The sequence below is a fragment of the Argopecten irradians genome, chromosome 10 (genome assembly GCF_041381155.1).
Source record: "Argopecten irradians isolate NY chromosome 10, Ai_NY, whole genome shotgun sequence".
NCBI lineage: Eukaryota > Metazoa > Mollusca > Bivalvia > Pectinida > Pectinidae > Argopecten > Argopecten irradians.
In genome coordinates, this window is record NC_091143.1 from 32,988,099 (window position 1) to 33,011,697 (window position 23,599).

Genomic DNA, 23,599 nt, shown 5'->3' on the forward strand with positions numbered 1-23,599 from the left:
GAGGCTTGAAAATACCCTTTTGGTGCCCTTCTCTTGCCAAAAAAAAACTTGGCCAAATCGTTGTTCGAATCCGGCGAGTGCAATCAGTGACAATAGAAAAAACAAAACATTACTTCCTGAAACAATCATTCTTGTAAACTAAGACTAATTTATTTATTAGCTTATTATTATGACTCCCATTTTATTTCAATTGTTCTCTCCAATTTCTAAATACTTTAATTTGTGTACTATCTGCATACTATTTCTCGTCTGACTAAGATTAAAACCTATACCATTGCTTGTCTGTTAAACATTAAAATCTATACCATCGTTGTCTGACTAACATTTAAACCTTTACCATTGCTTGTCTGACTAACATTTAAACTTTACCATTGCTTGTCTGACTAACATTTAAAACCTTTACCATTGCTTGTCTGACTAACATTTAAAACCTTTACCATTGCTCGTCTGACTAACATTTAAACATATATCATTACTCGTCTGACTAACATTTAAAACCTTTACCATTGCTTGTCTGACTAACATTTAAAACCTTTACCATTGCTTGTCTGACTAACATTTAAACCTTTACCATTGCTTGTCTGACTAACATTTAAACATATATCATTACTCGTCTGACTAACATTAAAACCTTTACCGCTAGCGCATTATGAAATGATTATCTGCAAAGCTCTGGCATCTATATAGACCATAGATGCCAAGGAAGATAGTTTGATTTTTATATTTACATTAACTCATTTTAGTGTTTCTGTATTAACATAATATAATCCAAACAAGAAAACCGTTTGTTACGATTTAATCCACGAAATGGAACCGCCATTTTGACGGTGATCAGTTGACGTCACCACGTCAACAATAGTGACGTCATAATGGTCACGTTTTAGGTGTCAGTTTTACCGTCATATTCTTCACTTTGCCTTGGTTAGTTTATATAGTTGAAGAGACAAGTCTGGACAAATAAACAAATGACAAAGAACATGGACAAAGTGACAGACATACGGACGGACAGAGTAATTACTGTAGAAACATAAAAACTTTGGAATGCCGTATTCTCTGTAATAAACGTCCAGGTACCTCAAACGTTTAAATGAAGTATTTGTTACGATAACAATACAAAATTTTAATTTAAATCGCAGTGATTACGCAATTTATTATATGGAGAAAGAGATAACAGAACTTGTGAGTTATGTTTGCACAACCACTTGTGTACTACTGTCATTTTCAATAGAAAATTGAATTCCGTTGAGAATTTGCCACGGTCATTTTTCAACAGTCATTTTTCAACAGACCTTCCGTGGAGAATTGACCCTCGAAGTTGTCAGTTTTCAACTGCACGTTCCATTTTCAACGGCATTTGGGGTCAGTTTTCAATGTTAAAAAATGACCCGAGGTCAATTTTCAACGGATGTCCATTTTCAACGTGACACCAGCGATTGCCAAAATGTCCGCTTTCCTCCTGTTACGACCTAGACCGTGTACAACTCTTGCTCGAGCTTAAACATACGTACATTAAACTACTTACAATGTCAAAATGTTCCAGGCTTCACCATCCTGTAGTAAAGAACACACATTTTATTTTCTGAAATATCTTTATTGTTGTTTTACATAACATAGATATACAAAGTATGAATTTATCTAACAAATATATTTCCTCCACAAATAGTACTTTTGGAAAGATGTCCTATGTTACAATGTATAGACTATGCAATAAATTCAAAATAAACGATTAATATATACATTATGTTAAATTAGATCATAGATACGAAAGTCGTATTAGTACCGGTATGTCTAACTACAATAATCAACTTACTCAATATCTGAGGTCTCTCGTTTTGTAATTTTGTTTAACAATTTGAAACCTAGGGATAACGTATAGAATTGCATTGCTTTATTATTTATCATGCAACTTACATGTTATTAATTAATATGCTATGTACAAATGTATATAATTAGTATAGTTAGTACGGTAATGAGATTCCTCTTACATAATGATAGAAACTAACACATAGTTTTCAATCATATTTGACTAAACCTTATGTCCGGATGTTACAGGAATGAAGTATGAAGTATATTTTACCAGACTAAACCTTCGGTCGGATGTTACAGGAATGAAGTATGAAGTAAATTATACCAGACCTAAACCTTCGGATGTTACAGGAATGAAGTATGAAGTATATATACCAGACTAAACCTTCGGATGTTACAGGAATGAAGTATGAAGTATATTATACCAGACTAAACCCTTCGGATGTTACAGGAATGAAGTATGAAGTATTTATTATACCAGACTAAACCTTCGGATGTTACAGGAATCCAGAAGTATGAAGTATATATTATACCAGACTAAACCTTCGGATGTTACAGGAATGAAGTATGAAGTATATTATACCAGACCAAACCTTCGGATGTTACAGGAATGAAGTATGAAGTATATTATACCAGACTAAACCTTCGGATGTTACAGGAATGAAGTATGAAGTATATTATACCAGACTAAACCTTCGGATGTTACAGGAATGAAGTATGAAGTATATTATACCAGACTAAACCTTCGGATGTTACAGGAATGAAGTATGAAGTATATTATACCAGACTAAACCTTCGGATGTTACAGGAATGAAGTATGAAGTATATTATACCAGACTAAACCTTCGGATGTTACAGGAATGAAGTATGAAGTATATTATACCAGACTAAACCTTCGGATGTTACAGGAATGAAGTATGAAGTATATTATACCAGACCAAACCTTCGGATGTTACAGGAATGAAGTATGAAGTATATTATACCAGACTAAACCTTCGGATGTTACAGGAATGAAGTATGAAGTATATATATAACCAGACTAAACCTTCGGATGTTTACAGGAAATGAAGTATGAAGTATGAAGTATATTATACCAGACTAAACCTTCGGATGTTACAGGAATGAAGTATGAAGTATATTTTACCAGACTAAACCTTCGGATGTTACAGGAATGAAGTATGAAGTGTATTATACAGACTAAACCTTCGGATGTTACAGGAATGAAGTATAGAAGTATAATGACTAAACCTTCGGATGTTACAGGAATGAAGTGAATATTATACCAGACTAAACCTTCGGATGTTACAGGAATGAAGTATGAAGTATATTATACCAGACTAAACCTTCGGATGTTACAGGAATGAAGTATGAAGTATATTATACCAGACTAAACCTTCGGATGTTACAGGAATGAAGTATGAAGTATATTATACCAGACTAAACCTTCGGATGTTACAGGAATGAAGTATGAAGTGTATTATACCAGACTAAACCTTCGGATGTTACAGGAATGAAGTATGAATATTATACCAGACTAACCTTCGGATGTTACAGGAATGAAGTATGAAGTATATTATACCAGACTAAACCTTCGGATGTTACAGGAATGAAGTATGAAGTATATTATACCAGACTAAACCTTCGGATGTTACAGGAATGAAGTATGAAGTATATATACCAGACTAAACCTTCGGATGTTACTAACCAGACTAAACCTTCGGATGTTACAGGAAATGAAGTATGAAGTATATTATACCAGACTAAACCTTCGGATGTTACAGAATGAAGTATGAAGTATAATTATACCAGACTAAACCTTCGGATGTTACAGGAATTGGAAGTTATGAAGTATATATATTACCAGACTAACCTTCGGATGTTACAGGAATGAAGTATGAAGTATATTATACCAGACTAAACCTTCGGATGTTACAGGAATGAAGTATGAAGTAATATTATACCACTTAACCTTCGATGTTACAGGAATAAGTATGAAGGATACCAACTTATACCATGATGTTACAGGATGAAATATAACAGACAAACCTTCGGATGTTACAGAATGAAGTATTCCTTACAGACTTTTCGGAGAACAAAGGATTTGATATTATTTAATCACGGACATTTTTAACCTTAAAATGCTCCAAAATTGAAAACTTTTTTATGTACCAGCCTTATTCCAGACACCAGTTAATAGTTACAAATGAGGACTTAAAATTAGCATAACGATAAGCGTTTTTGCATGGTGATCAGCTCTCTGGGATACAGGGCGATCTACTAAAACTCGACTATTTTTGGCGGCGATTTAATTTCGCGTTTTCAAAATTCGCGAAATTGAAAACTAACGCGAAAATTAGTTGGTTTACTGTATATTGCGCATGTCTGAAACAAACAACAATTTGTATACATACACTCCTATATGATTATAGATTTACTGTTACACGGGTAACATACATAATTAATTATATAAGGAATACTTTTCTGATATGATATAGGGAAAAATCACGCCACACATTTTACAGGATGGCTGTATAACATTATTTCGGATACTATACAGTATCACATGGAAAATATACAAATGATTACTTTACAAAAGACGCCTTTCTCTAGCTAGATTAAGCTGAATATTTGCTCAAATAATCGATTACGTTTATTTGTCTAAAGCATAGCATTGGATACGATATATGAAGTCGTAAACCATATACAGAATACGATAGGCTTACATGTCCGAGTAATAGGCACTCGAAAATAAAGATAGGGGATTTTTATAAAGAAGTTTCAATTATGAAGATTCAATCCATAACGTGTTCTTTAAAGATACAGGCTGTAAAATCATTACATAAATACGAATGGTTAATAGTTTTCTTCAAACCAGAAACCAATTCTACACGTTATATTCTCGGTATTTGTGATAGGAAATACATGGCAAACTGTAACACACATGTCCACCGAGGATGTGAAATAATCATTATAAGTCATAAAATTACACTGAATTCCTTACTTCCTTACAAATAACATTATCTTTATTTTCAAATTGACATGCTTAGAAGTCATATGTTCTAGACCATCATGTAAAACTAAAATAACATACAATCTCCGAGAACAAAGGCGTTATCCAATGTTTCAGCGGATACGTATGATATAACCTTAAGTACGATCTAGTGTGTCACAATCATTCCGAGTTAGGTCAGCTATCTTGACATACTGTGAGATTCCATCCCTTTCCTTGTACACCAGATAATTTGTCTTGAAGTCTAAAATTTAGTATCTGAAAAAAATGATCGTTTAGGTTGCATTAATAACACTTATGAGATGGGTTTCCGCGTAATTGCGCTCAATTTGCGTTCGCTGAAAACATTTTCATCTTTTTATTTACGCAGATGGCATAGGTTATAAGCTTTACAATACCAAAGGAGGAATTTCATTTCATTTATTGTGACATAGATATTGACATATTGTACCTTAGAGTTAAAACGAGGTCAATGTGACCTACATCTCATATTTGTCTTGAATCTAAAATTTAGTATTGAAAAAAATGATCGTTTAGATTGCATTAATAACACTTATTGGGTTTCCGCGATTGCGCTCAATTTGCGTTCGCTGAAAACATTTTCATCTTTTTATTTACGCAGATGGCATAGGTATAAGCTTTACAATACCAAAGGAGAATTTCATTTCATTTATTGTGACATAGATATTGACATATTGTACCTTAAGAAAAAATCATGCTGAAATCGAAAAAATAGCTTAGCTTTCAGAAGCTTTAACATAATCATATATTATTTTTATTCCTATATCTATATAGGTTAACAAACGTCGGGTAGATTGCTTCAAATTAAATCAGATTGTCTACTAGCATGGCATGAAAATTAAAATATTACCTGAATTTAATGATTTTTAACAATTAAAGCAAAATGTAGTAAGCAATGCGCATTTATTTTAATCGTTTTGATTAAATTATTACATACCCCTACAAATATTACTGTCAAGCGACAGTGGTTATCAAAGTAGTTTTTTTTTAGTGAAATAAGAAATACATCTACAATTTCTAATGTTAATATTTGTTAATAATTGTCTAAATTCAACCTCAAACATAATATTAGTAATGTTACCATATAATATATGAAATAATATGATATAAAATACAAAAATAGTAATGAAACATACCATCAAAGAAATAGTGATTAAAACATCAAATTGAATAAATAGTAGTATGAAATAGAAAACTGAAATAAACTACATAAAATATATAATCTAATATTATTAACTCAACGTTAACATATATACTCAAAATTATTAATTTTAATGTTAAATACCACAAACAGATAGATAAGACTCTATGTCGCAACAGCAGTTACGATATAGTTTATAACTTTAAATTTAACACAGAGATAACTAGAACGAGATCATTTTCAGAAAATTGTCACATTGATAATTAATATTCATTCAACTAATTATATTAATTGCATTATACTGACGAAACAAGTTTTATAAATGAACTATGTTCTACATGTAAAAGTGTGAGATAAGTTTCGCACATTTCTCAGCCGGTGAAAGAAACTAATAAAATTATCCAAGAACATGAACAATGCACAACAAAAGTTTCGGATTTAGTAGAATTACAACATCAGAGTCTTATCGTACCGCTGTAAGACATAAGTGCAAGCCTTTCCCAAACACTAGTAAGTTGACCCACACATATTAGTGTTAGCAAGCATTCGCTGTCACGTCGTGGCAAATGCTAATGCGTTTGATGGGCAAGCGAAAAAAAGCCCACACTTGCCAATAAAGACAACACCGTGATCTTCTATGGAAGTTTAACTCCGAATGAGACCAGGCCGGAAGTACGGACTGAGAGCCGCTTATGAGTATTACAACAATACCACTTAGAACAAATAAAATAACTATTGGCGCTTGATTCACTGCAGAAAACAGCTATTTTGTTCAAGCAAGATTCACTGTTTTGTTTGATGATGTTATCGTTAACAACTTTTTAGTTATTGTCTAATGATAAGGTGATTGATATATAATTTGGTTTCATTGTAAAGCATGTGATCACCATAAAGTAGACAGCAAATGCTTGTTGTATCATGAATTAGTATAGGACTGTGAAGGAATATAATTTATTACTCCACTACAATAGACATTTACTGATATTTACGTCAATAACTCGTAAATATGATTTTTAAATCGAGAAATAATCATTGATAACGGTAAAACTGATTCAATCTATAAAGTGCTTCGAAGTTCAGGGGTATGAAACCAAAGATTATTAAGAGTAAGTGCTTTATGAAAGATGTCTGTAGGTCACTATGCCAAAACTAGGTATATTCTCAAACGAGAATCTCTCTTTCTAGTTCAAACTGCACTAAATCATCAATCCAAGTGTGGCATAAAAGATTAAGGTTGCATTCAATGGATTTTCCTTCACAGTCACAATCAATATGTATAAACCAGACCCAGGAGGTGGACCCGTGCAGCTAAAGTGCAGTATCAGTGACAAATAGGTTCTTAAAATAGCCTTTTTCAGGTTTGGTGTTTTCGCTGTTGTTCTTTTTATATTAATGACCAACATACTGTCAAATATGAGTTGGACTATGCATGGTTAGTTTTCACAGGTAGCTTGTAATAACGCTTTCCACGTCCTTCTCTTGCAGAACTATTTTCCTTTACTATTCATATAAAGACTCGAATGATCCCAGGAACATGTAACCTGTACCTTACATATATAAAGACTGTGATTTTCTATGAGGTACTGTATAAGAGTGATAGCCACGAAAAAGGAAAATAATTATTTTTCCTCTTATTTATAGGTTTTTTTTGCTATGATTTGATATACCAGGCATATCAGTCCCAGCATTCCTATTTTATTCATGTAATGAAGTAACATTTCAATGACAAAGTTATCACAAATCATTTTTTTTTTTTTGGTATTCACACTCGTAAAAGTTTTATTAAGTAAATAAGTAAAACCATTATTAATGCAATGTAAGTGTTTGAGTGAAAGTTTGTAGCTGTTTGTAGCCCTTTTCACTTGATCATACCTTTTTCCACAATGAAAATTTTAGTTTTTTTACTTTTATACAATGTATATTTTAGTGTTAACTATTATACAATGTACAATTACGAATCTACTACACAACACAGATACAAGAATGGCTGCCTTTGTTGGAATTTGAAAGTTGACTTTATAGATCAATGAATTGCAAATGCATTGACAATATTGCACTCCATAGTTTATATATGTAATGAGGTAATATTTCCTGCTGTTACAACGATTAAAAGGTACAACGACTAAACGCTACAAATGTCAAAACAGCACACATTTGATATTTTTCGTCGGTTAAAAAGTACTTTTTACACATACCATCGTTGAAAGTTGAGTAATTACTTCAAGTTAAATATAAATAATTAATTCACCAAAAATTCGTTCACATATATAGATAGTACTGATGCGCAGCCTAAACGACTATCATCATGCTCTGTCGGCGGTGGAGCATTAGTGGAATATACTATGTGATCAAAAACTTCTATGTGAGTGATGGAAACTGAGGATTATTTTTATGATATGATTGGTGTATGTACTAAACAACAACAAAGACAACCAGTTTATGTTAAGTGAGTGCCCAGGACCACAAATTAACAGTGACGGTTAATACAACCTACATCCCGGGCAGTGACGTCATTCCTGTAATTCCAATCCTCCAGGCGGATTTAAATGGACTGCATTAAATAAAACAACCCAAACGAATGTCTACGTTACATTATATATACACAAAACAAGTACTGACTGTAAGATACATTTACATCTATACTCATATTTTTGTCAGTTGGAGTGAAAAAAACTGCATTGAATAAAACAATCCGTGTTACTTTGTATCTATACTAATATTTCTGCCAGCTGGAGTGAAATAGACTGCATTAAATAAAAACAATAATCTAAATGAAACTTTTATACAGAACAAAACAATTACTGTGATATTTGGAATCGAAATTGTTACTATGTTTGTCAGTTGTAGGTTTGTATATAATTTACCACGAAATGTTAAGCCCACTTCCCCAAAGCGTAACGGGTATGTATCACAGGATGAACATGTTATCACAAACCGATAGGGCACCACAGGATCAGAATATTTGGGGTGAAGCGTGTGCTCGTTGAGCAATCATACTGAAGCTATCAACTTATAAATCTATTTCTTTATAAGGTGTATTCAACAGAGGATTATCATAAGTAAAAGACAATGAATGAACAGTAGATGATTTAGTACACATGAATTTATACACAACAACATTAATTATACGCAGTTTACATGTAAGGTAAAGGGGCTTCGCTTCTTCAGCAAGGCAAATATTCTACTCTTAACAGTATTGAATTATAATTATGTAATTCATATAGTACTTAAACATAGAGTGAATAATGCAGATTTTGTCTTTATATGTATTCAAATTCAGAATAGTTATCAGACGCCGAAAAGTGTTCTATTGAAACAAACATCAGTTATTGATAATTTACGTTTATGGCAGATTCTCCCTAGCATCTTTATAAACTGCCTGTAGGAAACTGAACTTTTCAGAATTTATTATCATCACTTCACCTTTATCTTCACCGTCCGAGTAGACGGCCTCACGACTCTTGCGCATGTTATTTTGTTTCTCTAGATCTTGTTCGTCTGATTCGTCAGGCCAATGGAATCCCACGAAAAGCTGATATGTAAATGCCCCGACCACTGCACCGACGTGTGGGCCGATAACAGGAACCCAAAAGTAGGAAAAGCTTCGATGGCTGAAATTAGAAGTAATACATAATCGTGGGGAAGATATTTCAACGATTTCGTAGGACATTGATTTGAGCCGCAAAAATATTGTGTAATGGAAGAATTATCAACTTCACGCCACATCTCGAAATTTTAAAAACGCGAAGAGTAAACTTTCCTGTTTTGGACTAAATCGCGAAAAGTTTGACCCGTGAAAATGTCCGGCTTTACAGTAAGAAGACATAGTACACTGTTGATGACACTTCTGCAATACTGTACAACTGTTTCTTTTCGCGGGTCAAAAATTTCGCAATTTCGATTTTATTCGAGATTTTGTTTCGAATTAAAGGTGGAGTGTCACATTAGGCCCTCTGTTTGCCATGACCGATAAGCATCATTTTTTTTAAAATGATATTTTGAATAATTTTTCATATAATGCGTGAAAAATATAACTAAGTATCAAAAATAGGTCACAGTGATCTAATTTAATAAAATTTCAATTAATTAAAAATCTAGTTTGTCTGGTGCCATAATACACCAGAATAAGTTTATATATCATATAAGATTGCATTGAGCAATATATTTGCATACTATTATAATGAAATGAGATTTGGGGAGCAAGGGGGAGGAGGTTTTCTTTAAGAGAATGTAATTATATATTGTACATTGCATATTTACAAAATCATTATTGCATTTCAAATTTTTAAAGCAAAGTATTTGAGTAAGTGTTTGACCTTCTGATCATAGGCAAAACATTTGGTGTTTTAAGATTTAAAGATATTCTGTTGTCCAGAAAGGAATACCCCTGTGTGTTATATCGCCAAGTGTTAAACAGATTTATTGCAATACCTAAACGGGTCAGCTCCCCATCCTGCTATGGCGGTAAATATCCTTGGTGCCAGGTCACGCGCAGGGTTGATTGCGTATCCACAGTTGAGACCATACGTCATGCCGATGACGAAGACCACCAGACCTATACTGATCGGCACGAGGCCTTTGTGGGGAGTCATATTCCTCTCGTCCGTTATGGCCAACACACAGATCAACAAAATGGCGGTGCCAAAAACCTGTGTAACAAAAAGGATAGAATCGAGTTCCCTTATAAAACAATTAAAGACCAGAAGGATTATCATTTCATATGAAAAGGAGGCCATCTATGTGTTTCTATTCCGAATTTACATATCATAGAGTTATCTGCATTTACGGGTAGGATTGATTGTGACGTCATGTGTTTGCGATCATAACGTCACACGTTTTGGAGAAAACGACGTGAATTGCGCTCACAAAATGATGACGTAACAATCGATCCCTACCCGCAAGGGAGCTAACTGTGTAATATTCAAAGAGGGAATATTCAAGAAACAAATCAATGCTGAATTAGTAATTAGGCTAAGACCTTTAAATCCTTTATATTGATTCGATACACTGATAAAAATAAGGGAAGCAAGCAAACCAGCAACTGCATTCAATGCCTATAAGCAAAACTGCAATTTGAGTTTATAATGAATTGTAACTACAGCAATGTTAATTAATATGGTGATGTCAGAAAAGTGGGAATGCCATGAGAATGGATATTCTAAAAATAATCACGTCAGAGTTGTCTGTAGCAAAAGTCATTTTCATTATTATAAACAGAATTATTGAGCCATTTTTCGCATTTGTTTACCTCCCTTTATTTACCCATTAGCTCCCTGTTGAATTACAACCGTCTGTTGTATTCTATGGTTTGAACGATTTATCTTCTCACAGATTCGTGCTGGGTATTTGAACGTTTTACTTTAATAAAAGAACACTTTCCGAGATTGTATAAACTATGAGATTTGTTTTATTATCAAAAGGTTAAAAAAGATATCGATTTAATCTTTTTCAGAATTACTGACAGTCGAAACAAGGCCAAAAAATTTGTTTGTTTAGGGTTACATTGGGATCGGTCGGTCGGGAAGATTTTTCTTTTCTTTTCTTTTTTTCAGTGTTTTCACTCTTAAATGATGCAAGAAACAGGAGTCTGAGATCAAAATCCCGACTTTTTTACTATTTTTTCGTAAAAAAGGGGGGAAAATTAGGGTCGATGGTAAAACATTAGGGTCGGTCGTGTAACCCTAAACAGACATATTTTTTTGGCCTCAGCATAAATTAATGATATGTTTGTAATTAAGTAATCTCGAAATCACGTGACAAAATTATCTTATTATGCATACTGTTAACCACAGCAGTCAAGTAAAGTATATATCAACTTATAATGAAAGGTATTTCAATTTATTCGTTAAGTCCCGCGAATTTGTTTTAAAACGGAATCGATAGCCTCAATAGGAAATTGGTTTATAGTAAGTGATTTTCTAGACCATACAAGTTCCTACGATCAATACATGTACACGTCTGTCAAACTCTCAATGAAAGGTCACAGTGCGGTCACAGCTGTGATTGATTATCGAGTTATATAAAAAGTTTAGTTGACTTACAAAACATATAATGACTTGTGTATTGATAACAACACTTACACGTCAGATTCTCACTAAATCTCTGCCAGTAAGTATAAAATAAATGATGGAGGGGCCAGTAGGTATAAATTAATGATGGAGGGGCCAGTAGGTATAAATTAATGCTGGAGGGGCCAGTATGCATATAATTTATGATGGAGGGGCCAGTAGGTATAAAATTAATGATGGAGGGGCCAGTAGGTATAAAATTAATGATGGAGGGGCCAGTAGGTATAAATTAATGATGGAGGGGCCAGTATGTATATAATTTATGATGGAGGGGCCAATAGGTATATAATTAATGATGGAGGTGCCAGTAGGTATATAATTAATGATGGATGGGTCAGTAGGTATATAATTAACGATGGAGGTGCCAGTAGGTATGTAATTAATGATGGAGGGGCCAGTAGGTATCTAATCAATGATGGAGGGACCAGTAGGTATGTAATTAATGATGGAGGGCCAGTAGGTATGTAATTAATGATGGAGGGGCCAGTAGGTATATAATTAATGATGGAGGGGCCAATAGGTATGTGATTAATGATGGAGGTGCCAGTAGGTATATAATTAACGATGGAGGGGCCAGTAGGTATATAATTAATGATGGAGGGGTGGGGGTAATTATTACACGTCAACAGGTCTATGGCAAATTAATCACAATACATGGACAGCGCATAAACAAATGACGAATTGAATAATACAAAACATACTTTTCAATGTTACATTATGTATATTCAATAGCGTACTGGGTAAACCTTTAGAGTAGAGTATGATACCAGACATATATGTTATCGGTATATATCTACGTCTGGTGATTACATTTGTTTACCTTAGGAGATAAATTGTGACCTTTTTTGTTATCAGATATCGCGACCTTGTGATTTAATTCACTTCCTGGTTATTCTGTTACCACCAATTTTACCGTACAGTCTCAAAATGAGGCAATCAAGTTCAAATGAAGGACAGTTTCGCGATTTAACTAGGAAACTATAAGGGCGCAGCCCTTTGTGCACAAATTGCGCAGCACTTCTAAGGTAACACATACATGAAAATATAAGAAAAATTAAATCTTCAAAATTCAATCCTTCACACTGACAGCTTCAGTTTGCGGCCGCCATTTTATTTTCCCACTGTAACAAATCCCATCAGCGTGAATACTATGCTTTGAAGTCAGCTCATTATATGATCAAGCGGTTCAAACGCTTTTATGATCCGATGGACGTAAACTTCATCCGGCAGAAGCTCAGTGATATTGCTCTTTATTTGCAAGCGTTCAAGTGATAGACCATCTTCTAATATAATCAGTTGACAAAAACGGAATATCTGTTTCGGGGGAAAAATGCTTCCTTTTCTTCTGTGGATTTCCTTCTTATATGGGGGTTTTGGGACAAGTATAGAGTGTGAATAAATGAATAAAAGCAAACCGAAAATTCGGCTCCGTTATTTCCATAAATTGAACTTTTTAAAAGTGCATAATAAATGGTTATTGAAACATCTAGCTGCGCCTTTTAAAATGCATTGCCTTCAATTTTTATTATTGAATTATTCTATAACATGTAATTATTTCACCAATTGAAGTTTTTGTGACCACAATGTCCGGTGAAATCGTGTTAGTATCATTTCAAAACTTACCTGCCAGCGGTAAATAGTAAGTAAGTAGGGCAATCTACTGACAAACTAGACATCTTGTTTACTGATTATTTGTTTATTTGTTTTGTTTACCTGATCACCAAGACATGTGCCAATAGAAACGTATTCGGTAGGATAGGTGGCCCAAATTCCTGCAGTTCCATTCTCGCCAAGAATCGTTCTGACTCCACCATCGTAATTATTTATTGCATCTGAAAAATAAGTGAACAAGTTCGACCATTAGACAATGTTTTAAAATCTTGAATGACACAAATACTGTACCTAGTACGCTAATTCTAGAACGAATATACATACCCAGCCTACTATACCTTTTCGGTCTGATCTTATTTTGCTCGATTAGCAGTAATAGGCACCAACTGTAGCTCTGAAGACGACACCATTTTTGTTTAAAGGTTTTTGAGCTACAATTTTGCAGCTACGATGAACAGATCTGGATTTTTTTGGTCGATCGTCGGCTAATACCAGACCCCTATTTCGCAAAATAAACGTAGGTCAAAAACTGACTTAAGTCACATTTTTACAAATAGAAGAAAAACTTCAAGACCTCAAGTCTGCACTTTTGTTTAGAGAATTCGGGAGCCAGGTCTAAGCCAAATATCGGTCTGTTAATACCAGGTGTTACTATTTTATGACCTGTCATACTAACCAAAATAGACTAGAAATACCACGAGGGCGGCTAGAAAGCTGCCACAGTACTGAGCTACAGCATACAGCGGAACCTTCTTCCAGGGAAACCTCCCAAGGCATGCTTGAGCCACACTGACAGCCGGGTTGATGTGTCCACCTAAAATGTATACCAAACATCAGTAACGGTGCAATCTACGGAGTAATATATTATTGACTTCATTATCTTTAACTCGTATGAATATGATAATACCAAATCTATTAAAAATGATGTCATTTAGATTTAAGAACCAATTTGTTTTACTTTTTGACATTAAACAAGTGACTTATTTTCGGACCATTTCTTCTAAATATATAGGATGCGTTTTATCAGCATGCCCAAATGTACGTGAATGGAAGAATACTAAAAATGTAGTTCCATTATTACCTGATACCCCTCCGGCCACGTACACACCCATCATAACCCCGACCCCCCAGGACCAGTGTATGGACATGTGATTCCCCACAGACTGTTTACTGAGGACTGCCTGGGCCACGGAACCATCGCCAAAAATCTAAAAAAAAATAGGATTCCATCAGACGTAAAAATAAAACGTGATATATGTGTGTGTGTGTGTGTGTGTGTGTGTGTGTGTGTGTGAGTAAAATAAGCTTATATTGTTAAGTTTTGAACTATTAGTAATTTTCTGGACTGTTACTGTATGAAGTTCCACTATTTTGAATCTATAATGGTGACTATGCTGTCTTATCAAGCATCTGGTTTCTATGCACAGGTATTCAGGGTCAAACAGTTATGAGATTGATGTATACCGTTGGAACAAATCCTTGATTTTGAAGAATGAAGAGAACACGAAGATAATCCATAAGGATATTCAGTATGATACTATCACTGAAACTTCCCTAACCAAGGATATTCAGTACGATACTATCACTGAAACTTCCCTAACCAAGGGTATTCAGTACGATACTATCACTGAAACTTCCCTAACCAAGGATATTCAGTACGATACTATCACTGAAACTTCCCTAGCCAAGGGTATTTAGTACGATACTATCACTGAAACTTCCCTAGCTAACGATATTCAGTACGATACTATCACTGAAACTTCGCTAGCCAAGGGTATTCAGTACGATACTATCACTGAAACTTCGCTAGCCAAGGGTATTCAGTACGATGCCATCACTAAAACTTCGCTAGCCAAGGGTATTCAGTACGATACTATCACTGAAACTTCGCTAGCCAAGGGTATTCAGTACGATGCTATCACTGAAACTTCGCTAGCCAAGGATATTCAGTACGATGCTATCATTAAAACTTCGCTAGCCAAGGATATTCAGTACGATAATATCACTGAAACTTCGCTAGCCATGGGTATTCAGTTCGATACTATCACTGAAACTTCGCTAGCCAAGGGTATTCAGTACGATGCCATCACTAAAACTTCACAAGCCAAGGGTATTCAGTACGATGCTATGCTTTCCTTTCAGTGAGAGTATACCATTGGCTAGAGAAGTTGGACGAGAATAGCAATATTGTATTGCCTTAAGTTTATAACATAATGCACATCAGTTTTCCATGTTTGGATTTTTATGCAAAGAACCTAAATAGTGACACTAGCATTGCAGTTATTGAAAAGTTTCGATGTTATCAGTTTGTTTTATTTAGTGTATTGTTTGTTTTAGATGTCTTTATCTTGCGATATAAGTTGATTCTTAGTCCAGTATGTTGTCTTATTACAAAAGGTTTTCCGTTTGACAATGTCAAAATTTTGTTTATTAGGCGACGTCCAACATGATAAAATACCACCTCTATCCTGCCCTATATATTACCAGGAGCCCGGTCAATGTATTTAAGAGGCGCTGAATATGGCACATCATAAATTTTATTGTCTTAGTGTGAAATATCAAAAGCATGGTTATCTTAACATAAAACATCTAAACCACTGTATCTGTGATATTAATTTGTAATCAAAAGCATTGTCATCTTAACGTGAAACATCTAAACCACTGTATCTGTGATATTAATTTGTAATCAAAAGCATTGTCATCTTAACGTGAAACATCTAAACCACTGTATCTGTGATATTAATTTGTAATCAAAAGCATGGTCATCTTAACGTAAAACACCTAAACCACTGTATCTATGATATTGATTTCTGTGCTACAGTTCACATATTTAACATTGATTACATCTATGTATATTAAAGATGGTCTACCGCCGACAGAGTATAAACTATATTCATCACTTGAACAATATTTGGTGTTTAATCGTGTATATATATGCCTAATTAACACAAAAAATACATAAAATAATTAATTTCGCCTTTGGTGCATGCATAATCATTACTTCATTCCATATAGGATATAGTGCCGCGGAATTTTTTCGGGAAGCCAATTGAGGTTTACTGGGAAAGTTCAACAGCATTCTCAAAATTACCATGTTTTCATGATATATTTCAACAAGAGGAAAATACAATGGAGGAACGGATATTATATTTCTTTTCAATAAAGTTGGTTTTTAAGTATATATATATATAGATACATAGCAACATCAATGCTTTAATGATGCTGTTTGACTTATCAAGAGGAATTGCTCCATACAAGCATGGTTAACATAAAAACGAAATCCAATCCCTATATTTACACTGACACGACTTTTTATTTATATTTTATGCAATAAAATCGTCATTTGAAAGTGACGTAATTATTCAATAAAAGTCGGTCAAAAGTGGGAGGAGCTTACTCAATTGAACAGCGAATGATGACGCTTCACGTAAGGTAGAATTATTCATCCGCGACGACAAAAAAGTTCAATATTTTAGTGTAAAATAAACATGACAAACAAAGTAAATTTCATAGATAATTTTATTTAATCAGATCAGAACTTTAAATATATATTCAATTTTGCTAAAAGTTAATATATAGCGTAATAACATAAAGAATTTGTACACGGCCACATGTGTGAACTCGGTGACCGTTACTGTGCAGCGAGGCGAAGCTGACGCACGCTTACACACTGGAGTTTGCCGAAGTTGTCGGACACCGATTTTCAAGTAACTCAATGTGTTTGAATTGTCGTCTGACTTGACGGTTTTACATCCTTGGGAGCCATGTGATTATATAATCTACGCTTAGATCCATATCGCCATCGATAGATGAAACAAATTCACTTGTGTTCGATGGATACAATGTATTTGTGGTGACGCGGAACTGTCAACACGTGGATTATTAGCGGTGCATGTTTTATAATACACATGATTAAATTCTCAAAGAACAAAGACAAGAGGATATGTTTATAACTGACCTCTATCAGAGGGTCTCACACCCGTCTACCCCAAAGACTCGATCGTAGGACGAACATAGGCACAGAGGTAATGTTTACATTTGACATCCATCATTTTTAACAAAAATGAAAGCACGTCGCCCCGGTCGGGATATTTTTCCGTTTCTTTATACAATTGTTAATTTAAAAATTGTTTGAATCATATATAAATATAAAACATGTATATATTGTTTACATTTTCCCAAAATTCTATGAAAAACAACAATATACACGTAATCACTAATGTTGCGTCAAAATGTAAACAAAGCCATGTGTTTCTTTTTTAAAAAAGTAGTCCTTTTACGTTGCACAGAACATTTCCTTACGCAAGTTCAAAGTTCAATGTTACCATGCAGTTATGGTAAACAAAATCGGCTAGTATTAGCGTATAGTGACCAAGCCTAGCAAGTGTAAATATAGGGTTATGAAAAAATTTTGTTTGCAAACTGTGTGAATCCGCGTAGCGGATTCTCACAAGAGTTTGCAAACAATATTTATTTCATAAACCTATGAAGTTAAAAAAGTTACATCAATGCTTGTAATTATTTTTTCTGACTACTTGATAACATAGAATAGGCCTAAATGTATGATTCTATTGATTATTCAAATTTTTTTCTAAATCAATACGCAATGTCGACGTGTCTATTGTGACGTCATGATTACGTCGGATTTTCGCGCCATTCTTGGATTTTTTCTTCATAGTATATAAGGAAAAAGAATCTGCCAATAAGAGAGTTGGATTTAGTATGAAAACAAATAAAAATTGATTATATTCAAACAAAGTAAACTCCCCAGCGATATAAACAACTGTATACGCACTACATGCAATAAACTATAGGAATTAACATCTACTATATGTCTGTGCGATTTGCTTGCTCTTGATTGGCTGAAACTACACTTTCCCGCCTTGATACAACACGATATCCACCAGAAAATTCCAAACTATGCATTGAGACGTCATCCCAGATTGATACGAAACCCCAAAGTCTTACCCAAATACCTTGCATTGTGACTTCATGTTGAATGATGTCACAATCACTTCATAGGTTGATATAACATTCCAACAGGTCCAGGTCGCACCCAAATATAGCGCAAGGGAAATTTCCATGATGTCGAAAAATCTATTGTGACGTCAACATTCAACGAGATGTGACGGAGATCGAGGCAATAGGTTTACTGCAATCAGTATAGCCCTGCCGGTATTTATGTGTACACTTTTCTCATTTTTTCCATATTTTTACATATTAGTAAAATATATAATGTGGCGTTTCTTTAATTTCATTATTAGCAGCCTTCATTTTTCTCTTCGAAATTACTCAACAGGACTACTCAATATCGGGGAGAGGGGCTACTCAATATCCTGCAGAGGAGATACATGTATGTGCATGTAGTCAAAGGGTTTGTATTATGTTAATACCATATAATAAAACAGATATCTACCTGTTTTCAGGTTGATACTGTGATTTATCAACCTGGGAAAAGTGATACAACCCTTCGGCCCCGGGTGATATCACTTCCTCAAGTTAATAAATCACCGTATCCAATTAAAAACCGGTCGATATTTGTATAATATTGCTGTAAGAATGGGTTTTACTCCGTCTTCTCAAACCACTTCTCAAACTAACTATAAAATACATTTTGGAACCCTATACCTAGAACTGCCTATAATTCACGTAAGTGTCAAGGTCAGTTTGGTGTTATCATGCAGCTTTGAGATTACCGTGAATGGTTTAAATTGCTAATATAAACGCATGCAATCTAGTCTCTAATCTCTTTGAATCAATGCAATCTTGTTGAAACATATGAAATGACCTCCAACCACTGCTAAACCTTTCCTCTTTTGAAGAACTCGATATTCCAAAGCTTGGTACGAGATACAGTTACATGTTGTCATGCTAGAATTCCTACCAATACCATACCAGGACAGAATCTAATGGCTATCGGTCGCCATACTGTATAACAAGTATCCTTTATCTTATAAAGGCATTCTGAATTTTTCACTTATTTTACATTTTTTTATCTGTGACTGTTTTGTTTGAATGCTATTGTTGACTGTTGTAAATATTTTGAAACATTTGTCGAAAATTGCTTGATTGTTCCCGATAATGTAAAACAACACACAGTTACATTTTATAACACATAACAACAATAAATAATGCAGATATAGTGTACCAATAGAGACATTTCTAGTTACGTATTTGAAACAAACAATAAATGCCAGTGTATGAATGCCGGACAACCTCTCATTATGCTAGGTGTTGGTTCCCTTAGCAAAGTGAGATAATCCTTTTATCTATTTATGATGTTATTTATTTATATTATATTAATTTATTTATAATTATAAATCAATCAATTTACTTGTTTGATTTACTTTTTTTAAATTTGCCTTATCATAGTTCCATTATTGTTGTTTGGTTTTCCAAGATGGGGACCTGACATATAGCTATAGATATGGCTTTGTGATGTGGATGCAGCAGAAACAAATTTATATTTAGGGACACACAGCTCTATATGGGATTTACCACAAGCCTGACTCTGTTTTATAGGTTTGGATAACATTATTGTTGTCATGGCGTCTCCATTAACCCTATATACTAACCAGGCATTGTGCCACAGTTTACTAGCTGTGGTGTGCATTAGTTATAACACTGCCTACAGCAGTCAACCGAGTTACTTAATAGACAAAAGTCAGAGTCCTGTCATATGAGGTAGTAAACAAAAGCCTTTTACATATTTTAATATAGTCTTATGTTTTCAATTAACTAGATATATTAATCGTTAACATATCATTAGAAACATCTAACACTGGCTAACAACTGTATTTTAATATGCTTATCCTATTCCATTTGTTCTAAAGTTTAACAGCTTACTAACTTGCAGGGTAAGACGTAGTCATCAAGGACAGACAAGATTTATGTGTCCTCTAAACCCATCATTAGTATCCTTACATAAAAATTATAGTTATTATAACTTAAAGGCCTACTACCTTTCCGGAGCAAAAGTTACAGGTTTCTAAAAAACATAATATCATAAGAAAATATATATCGATGGCCTAATATGTGGCTACAACACTAAACATATGCAAGAATTCCTGCGTAATATATGATAACAATGGAGATTTATTTCGCTTCGCTATTTTGCCTTCTGGTGCAGTAGTAGTCAACAACCGCGCGGTATTTAGGACGACAGCGGGAAACATAAGACGACCCGGTCGCGTTTTGAAAATTAAAATTTTATTTATTTGAATGAAATTTTTCAGAAAAAAATGATAAGTATAATATTAATTGTTAAATTAATAACTTTTGCGAAATTATCGATCTCGTTGTACATTCCCATTTTAAAAATTAAAAGCCGTTTTGGAAAGGCAATGGACCTTTAAAGGCCCACAACCTTTCCGAAACGGTTTCAATTTTTAAAATGGGAATGTAAAACGAGATCGATAATTTTGTAGAGCTGGAAAAGGTATTAACTTACCGTTAATACTACACTCACCATCATCTTCTAAAAAAAAAAAAACCTAAAATTTTAATTTTTCATAACGCGGGTCTTCTTATGTTTCCCGCCGTCGTCCTAAATACCGCGCGGTAGTTAAATATCACTGCGCCAGACGGCAAAACAGCGAAATGAATACTCCACAGTAATCATATATTACGCAGGAAATCTTGCATATGTTTGGTGTTATTACCTCATCTTAGGCGATCGATATCTATTTTTTATGTTATCAATGTTTTTAAGACACCTTTAAATTTTGCTTCGGAAAGGTAGTGGGCCTTTAATATTGGGGCATATGCTGTCAGTAAAAAAACAGTAGTGTGTAAACAAAGGATGATTATCACTGATAAGTATTATCACGAATAAAATCAGCATATACATGATAAAATACACAGGATACATTAAAGGAATTATTATTAAGAAAAAAATCCTTTTTCGATCCCATGGACAAATTAACTAGTACGTTTATTTATGTTAAACGTCATTTGAATCCTTTTTCAATCCCAATGACAACTTCACTACATTCATTTCTGTAAAACGTCATTTGAATAATTTTTCAATCCCATGGACAAATTTACTCTTTCATTTATGTAAAACGTCATATGAATCCGTTGTCAGTTATAAATACGAGCTATCCCTTTGTTTTATAACAACAATATATAATGTTTATGTACATAAAACCATTTTAAAGGGACAGGTCAGAACGCTATTTCGTATTGATATTTATAGTTCAGAACTTTAAATCTCAAGGTCTCCCAAAGCCAAGTAGTACGTTCTACCTCCAGCATTTGAATAAATATCAATGGTCTGAATGACCCATACATTTAAATCGTTTAACAGTTGCGACCTCTTAGTTCACATAAGCAACAATACAATCTGTGGCCCTGAATACGCCTGTGTGCTCTTCAGAGAGGCGGTGTTGGAATATGATATGCAATGCAAATTTCATCTGGCCTAGAAAATTGTACCTAGTGTGCAAATAATGTAAATTACAAAATGCAAAAATATATGTCGTTAATGACACAGTTAATTACAGAGTGGCAGATATGTGCATGAATATATCCATGAGTTTTAAAGCTAAGTGGCTCCGTGTGCACTACACATGTAATGCACATGCACATACAACGCAGGTTGTGCCGAGCTCGTTTTCAGACATAAACACAAGTATGTATAAATCTAGAATTATTTTAAGACCTTTGAGGGGAAAAAAGAAAACATGCATACGTGCACATATACACAAACGATACTTACCATTAAAATGAAAGTACCGAGGAACTCGGCCAGAAATTCCCGTACCAGGTCATTCCTGACTTTCAGTTTCTTTCTCAACCATTCTGTCATTGTGACAACCGTGGTGGTCGTATGTCCATCCAAAGTGCTACATCAAAGCATGTTCCTAACGTTGTATACAGTATTTGTGTTGTATGGTAGCACCACAGGACAATCCCTCGCCGCTATGTGTGTATGTGTGCAGTGTAATACCTCATAGTGTTTATAACTAGACTGGGTCAGTACGGTCTGTATATCTATGTGGAGATTACCTGTACAAATACATTCCGTTAAATCCTAACAAGTCGTTAATCTTTAATACACTGTCTAAGTATGACTTCGTATTGGAGGGGAGTATATGTGATAAAATGTTGCAACTGCATAAAAAATCACGTCGTCCAGAAAAGCAACGGAAGTTGCTCACACTGCCACGTGGGTCATACAATAGTAAACGATCTAAGATATCTATGGAAATGTAGAGAGATATTGATAGCGTCTATTTTTAGACAAATTCAAGTTTGCAGAACATATATTCGAACAAAGTTGATATCGCGCGAAGCGAAATCTAAGTAAATATCTCTCTACACAATAAAGTACTCCCGATATCAAATGTAAATAATTGATATATAGAAGATGTTAATAACGAAAGGTTAATATTCACACCGTATAAAGTGATAATGTTTATCAACAGCTTAAGTCATTTAAAGACTGCTTCCCATTTAAAGAGAATGCGTAATAACCAATATCCCTTTTATAATGACTGTAGTGGAACTAGGACAATCATCGTGATCGGTGACCAGGTACATCCATCGGTAGACACCCGCAGCTACATCATCGATATTCCAGGGGTTACTATCAATATCGTTATGTCCACCACTTGGAAATTGTGTAGCAAAACTAATGGCAACGTCTGCGACCACAGATGAAAAAGTAATTTGTTCCTTTGACGTACATCAAAAGAGTTGAATACACTGCGGTCGACTATATAACTTTGCATATGAAGTTGGGCGTTTATGTCTCTGTAATCTTCAAAGGAAGTTTATGTAGGCCTGTTATTGATCACTTTCTTTTCTCCTGTACTGCCTTCAGTTTTGTTATGGAATATTCCAGGTGTTGATATAATGACACTGATTGTAACCTCTGGAGTATCGAGGATGAACTGGATAGTGTTTCGGGTTCGATCCGGTCTGGCCTCCCATTTTCTC

At 34.3% G+C, this 23,599-nt stretch overlaps 1 protein-coding gene and 1 long non-coding RNA gene across 4 annotated transcripts; both read right to left on the reverse strand.

Moving 5' to 3' along the window:
• Positions 1-1,570: 1,570 nt before the first annotated feature.
• Positions 1,571-2,272, reverse strand: LOC138332802 (uncharacterized). Its single transcript, XR_011209877.1, has 2 exons — positions 2,192-2,272; positions 1,571-2,032 (listed from the first exon to the last, which is right to left on the reverse strand). It is a non-coding gene; the product is annotated as an uncharacterized lncRNA (long non-coding RNA).
• A 2,535-nt stretch (positions 2,273-4,807) lies between these two features.
• Positions 4,808-22,719, reverse strand: LOC138333689 (aquaporin-10-like). 3 transcript variants are annotated; one of them, XM_069282223.1, is made up of 8 exons: positions 22,377-22,719; positions 14,739-14,865; positions 14,334-14,471; positions 13,760-13,878; positions 10,410-10,627; positions 9,402-9,589; positions 8,469-8,529; positions 4,808-5,074 (listed from the first exon to the last, which is right to left on the reverse strand). In XM_069282223.1, the coding sequence occupies exons 1-7, from the start codon at positions 22,464-22,466 to the stop codon at positions 8,489-8,491; spliced, it is 921 nt and encodes a 306-aa protein (XP_069138324.1). In that variant the 5' UTR covers positions 22,467-22,719; the 3' UTR covers positions 4,808-5,074; positions 8,469-8,488. The 3 variants fall into 3 exon arrangements, with proteins under 3 accessions (XP_069138324.1, XP_069138323.1, XP_069138326.1); XM_069282222.1 differs by having other exon boundaries at positions 8,473-8,529; positions 22,377-22,717; XM_069282225.1 differs by lacking the exon at positions 8,469-8,529 and having other exon boundaries at positions 22,377-22,718.
• Positions 22,720-23,599: the final 880 nt, after the last annotated feature.

What these genes read in the sequence shown, in the direction of transcription:
- LOC138333689 (XM_069282223.1), bottom strand. Translation starts at nt 22,466, where the DNA reads ATGACAGAATGGTTGAGAAAGAAACTGAAAGTCAGGAATGACCTGGTA. An exon ending in GCACATGTCTTGGTGATCAG is followed by an intron (nt 10,628 to 13,759) that starts GTAAACAAAACA and finishes TTTGTTACACAG; the next exon opens with GTTTTTGGCACCGCCATTTT. An exon ending in CTCGGACGGTGAAGATAAAG is followed by an intron (nt 8,530 to 9,401) that starts GTGAAGTGATGA and finishes TATTTAATGCAG; the next exon opens with TCCATTTAAATCCGCCTGGA.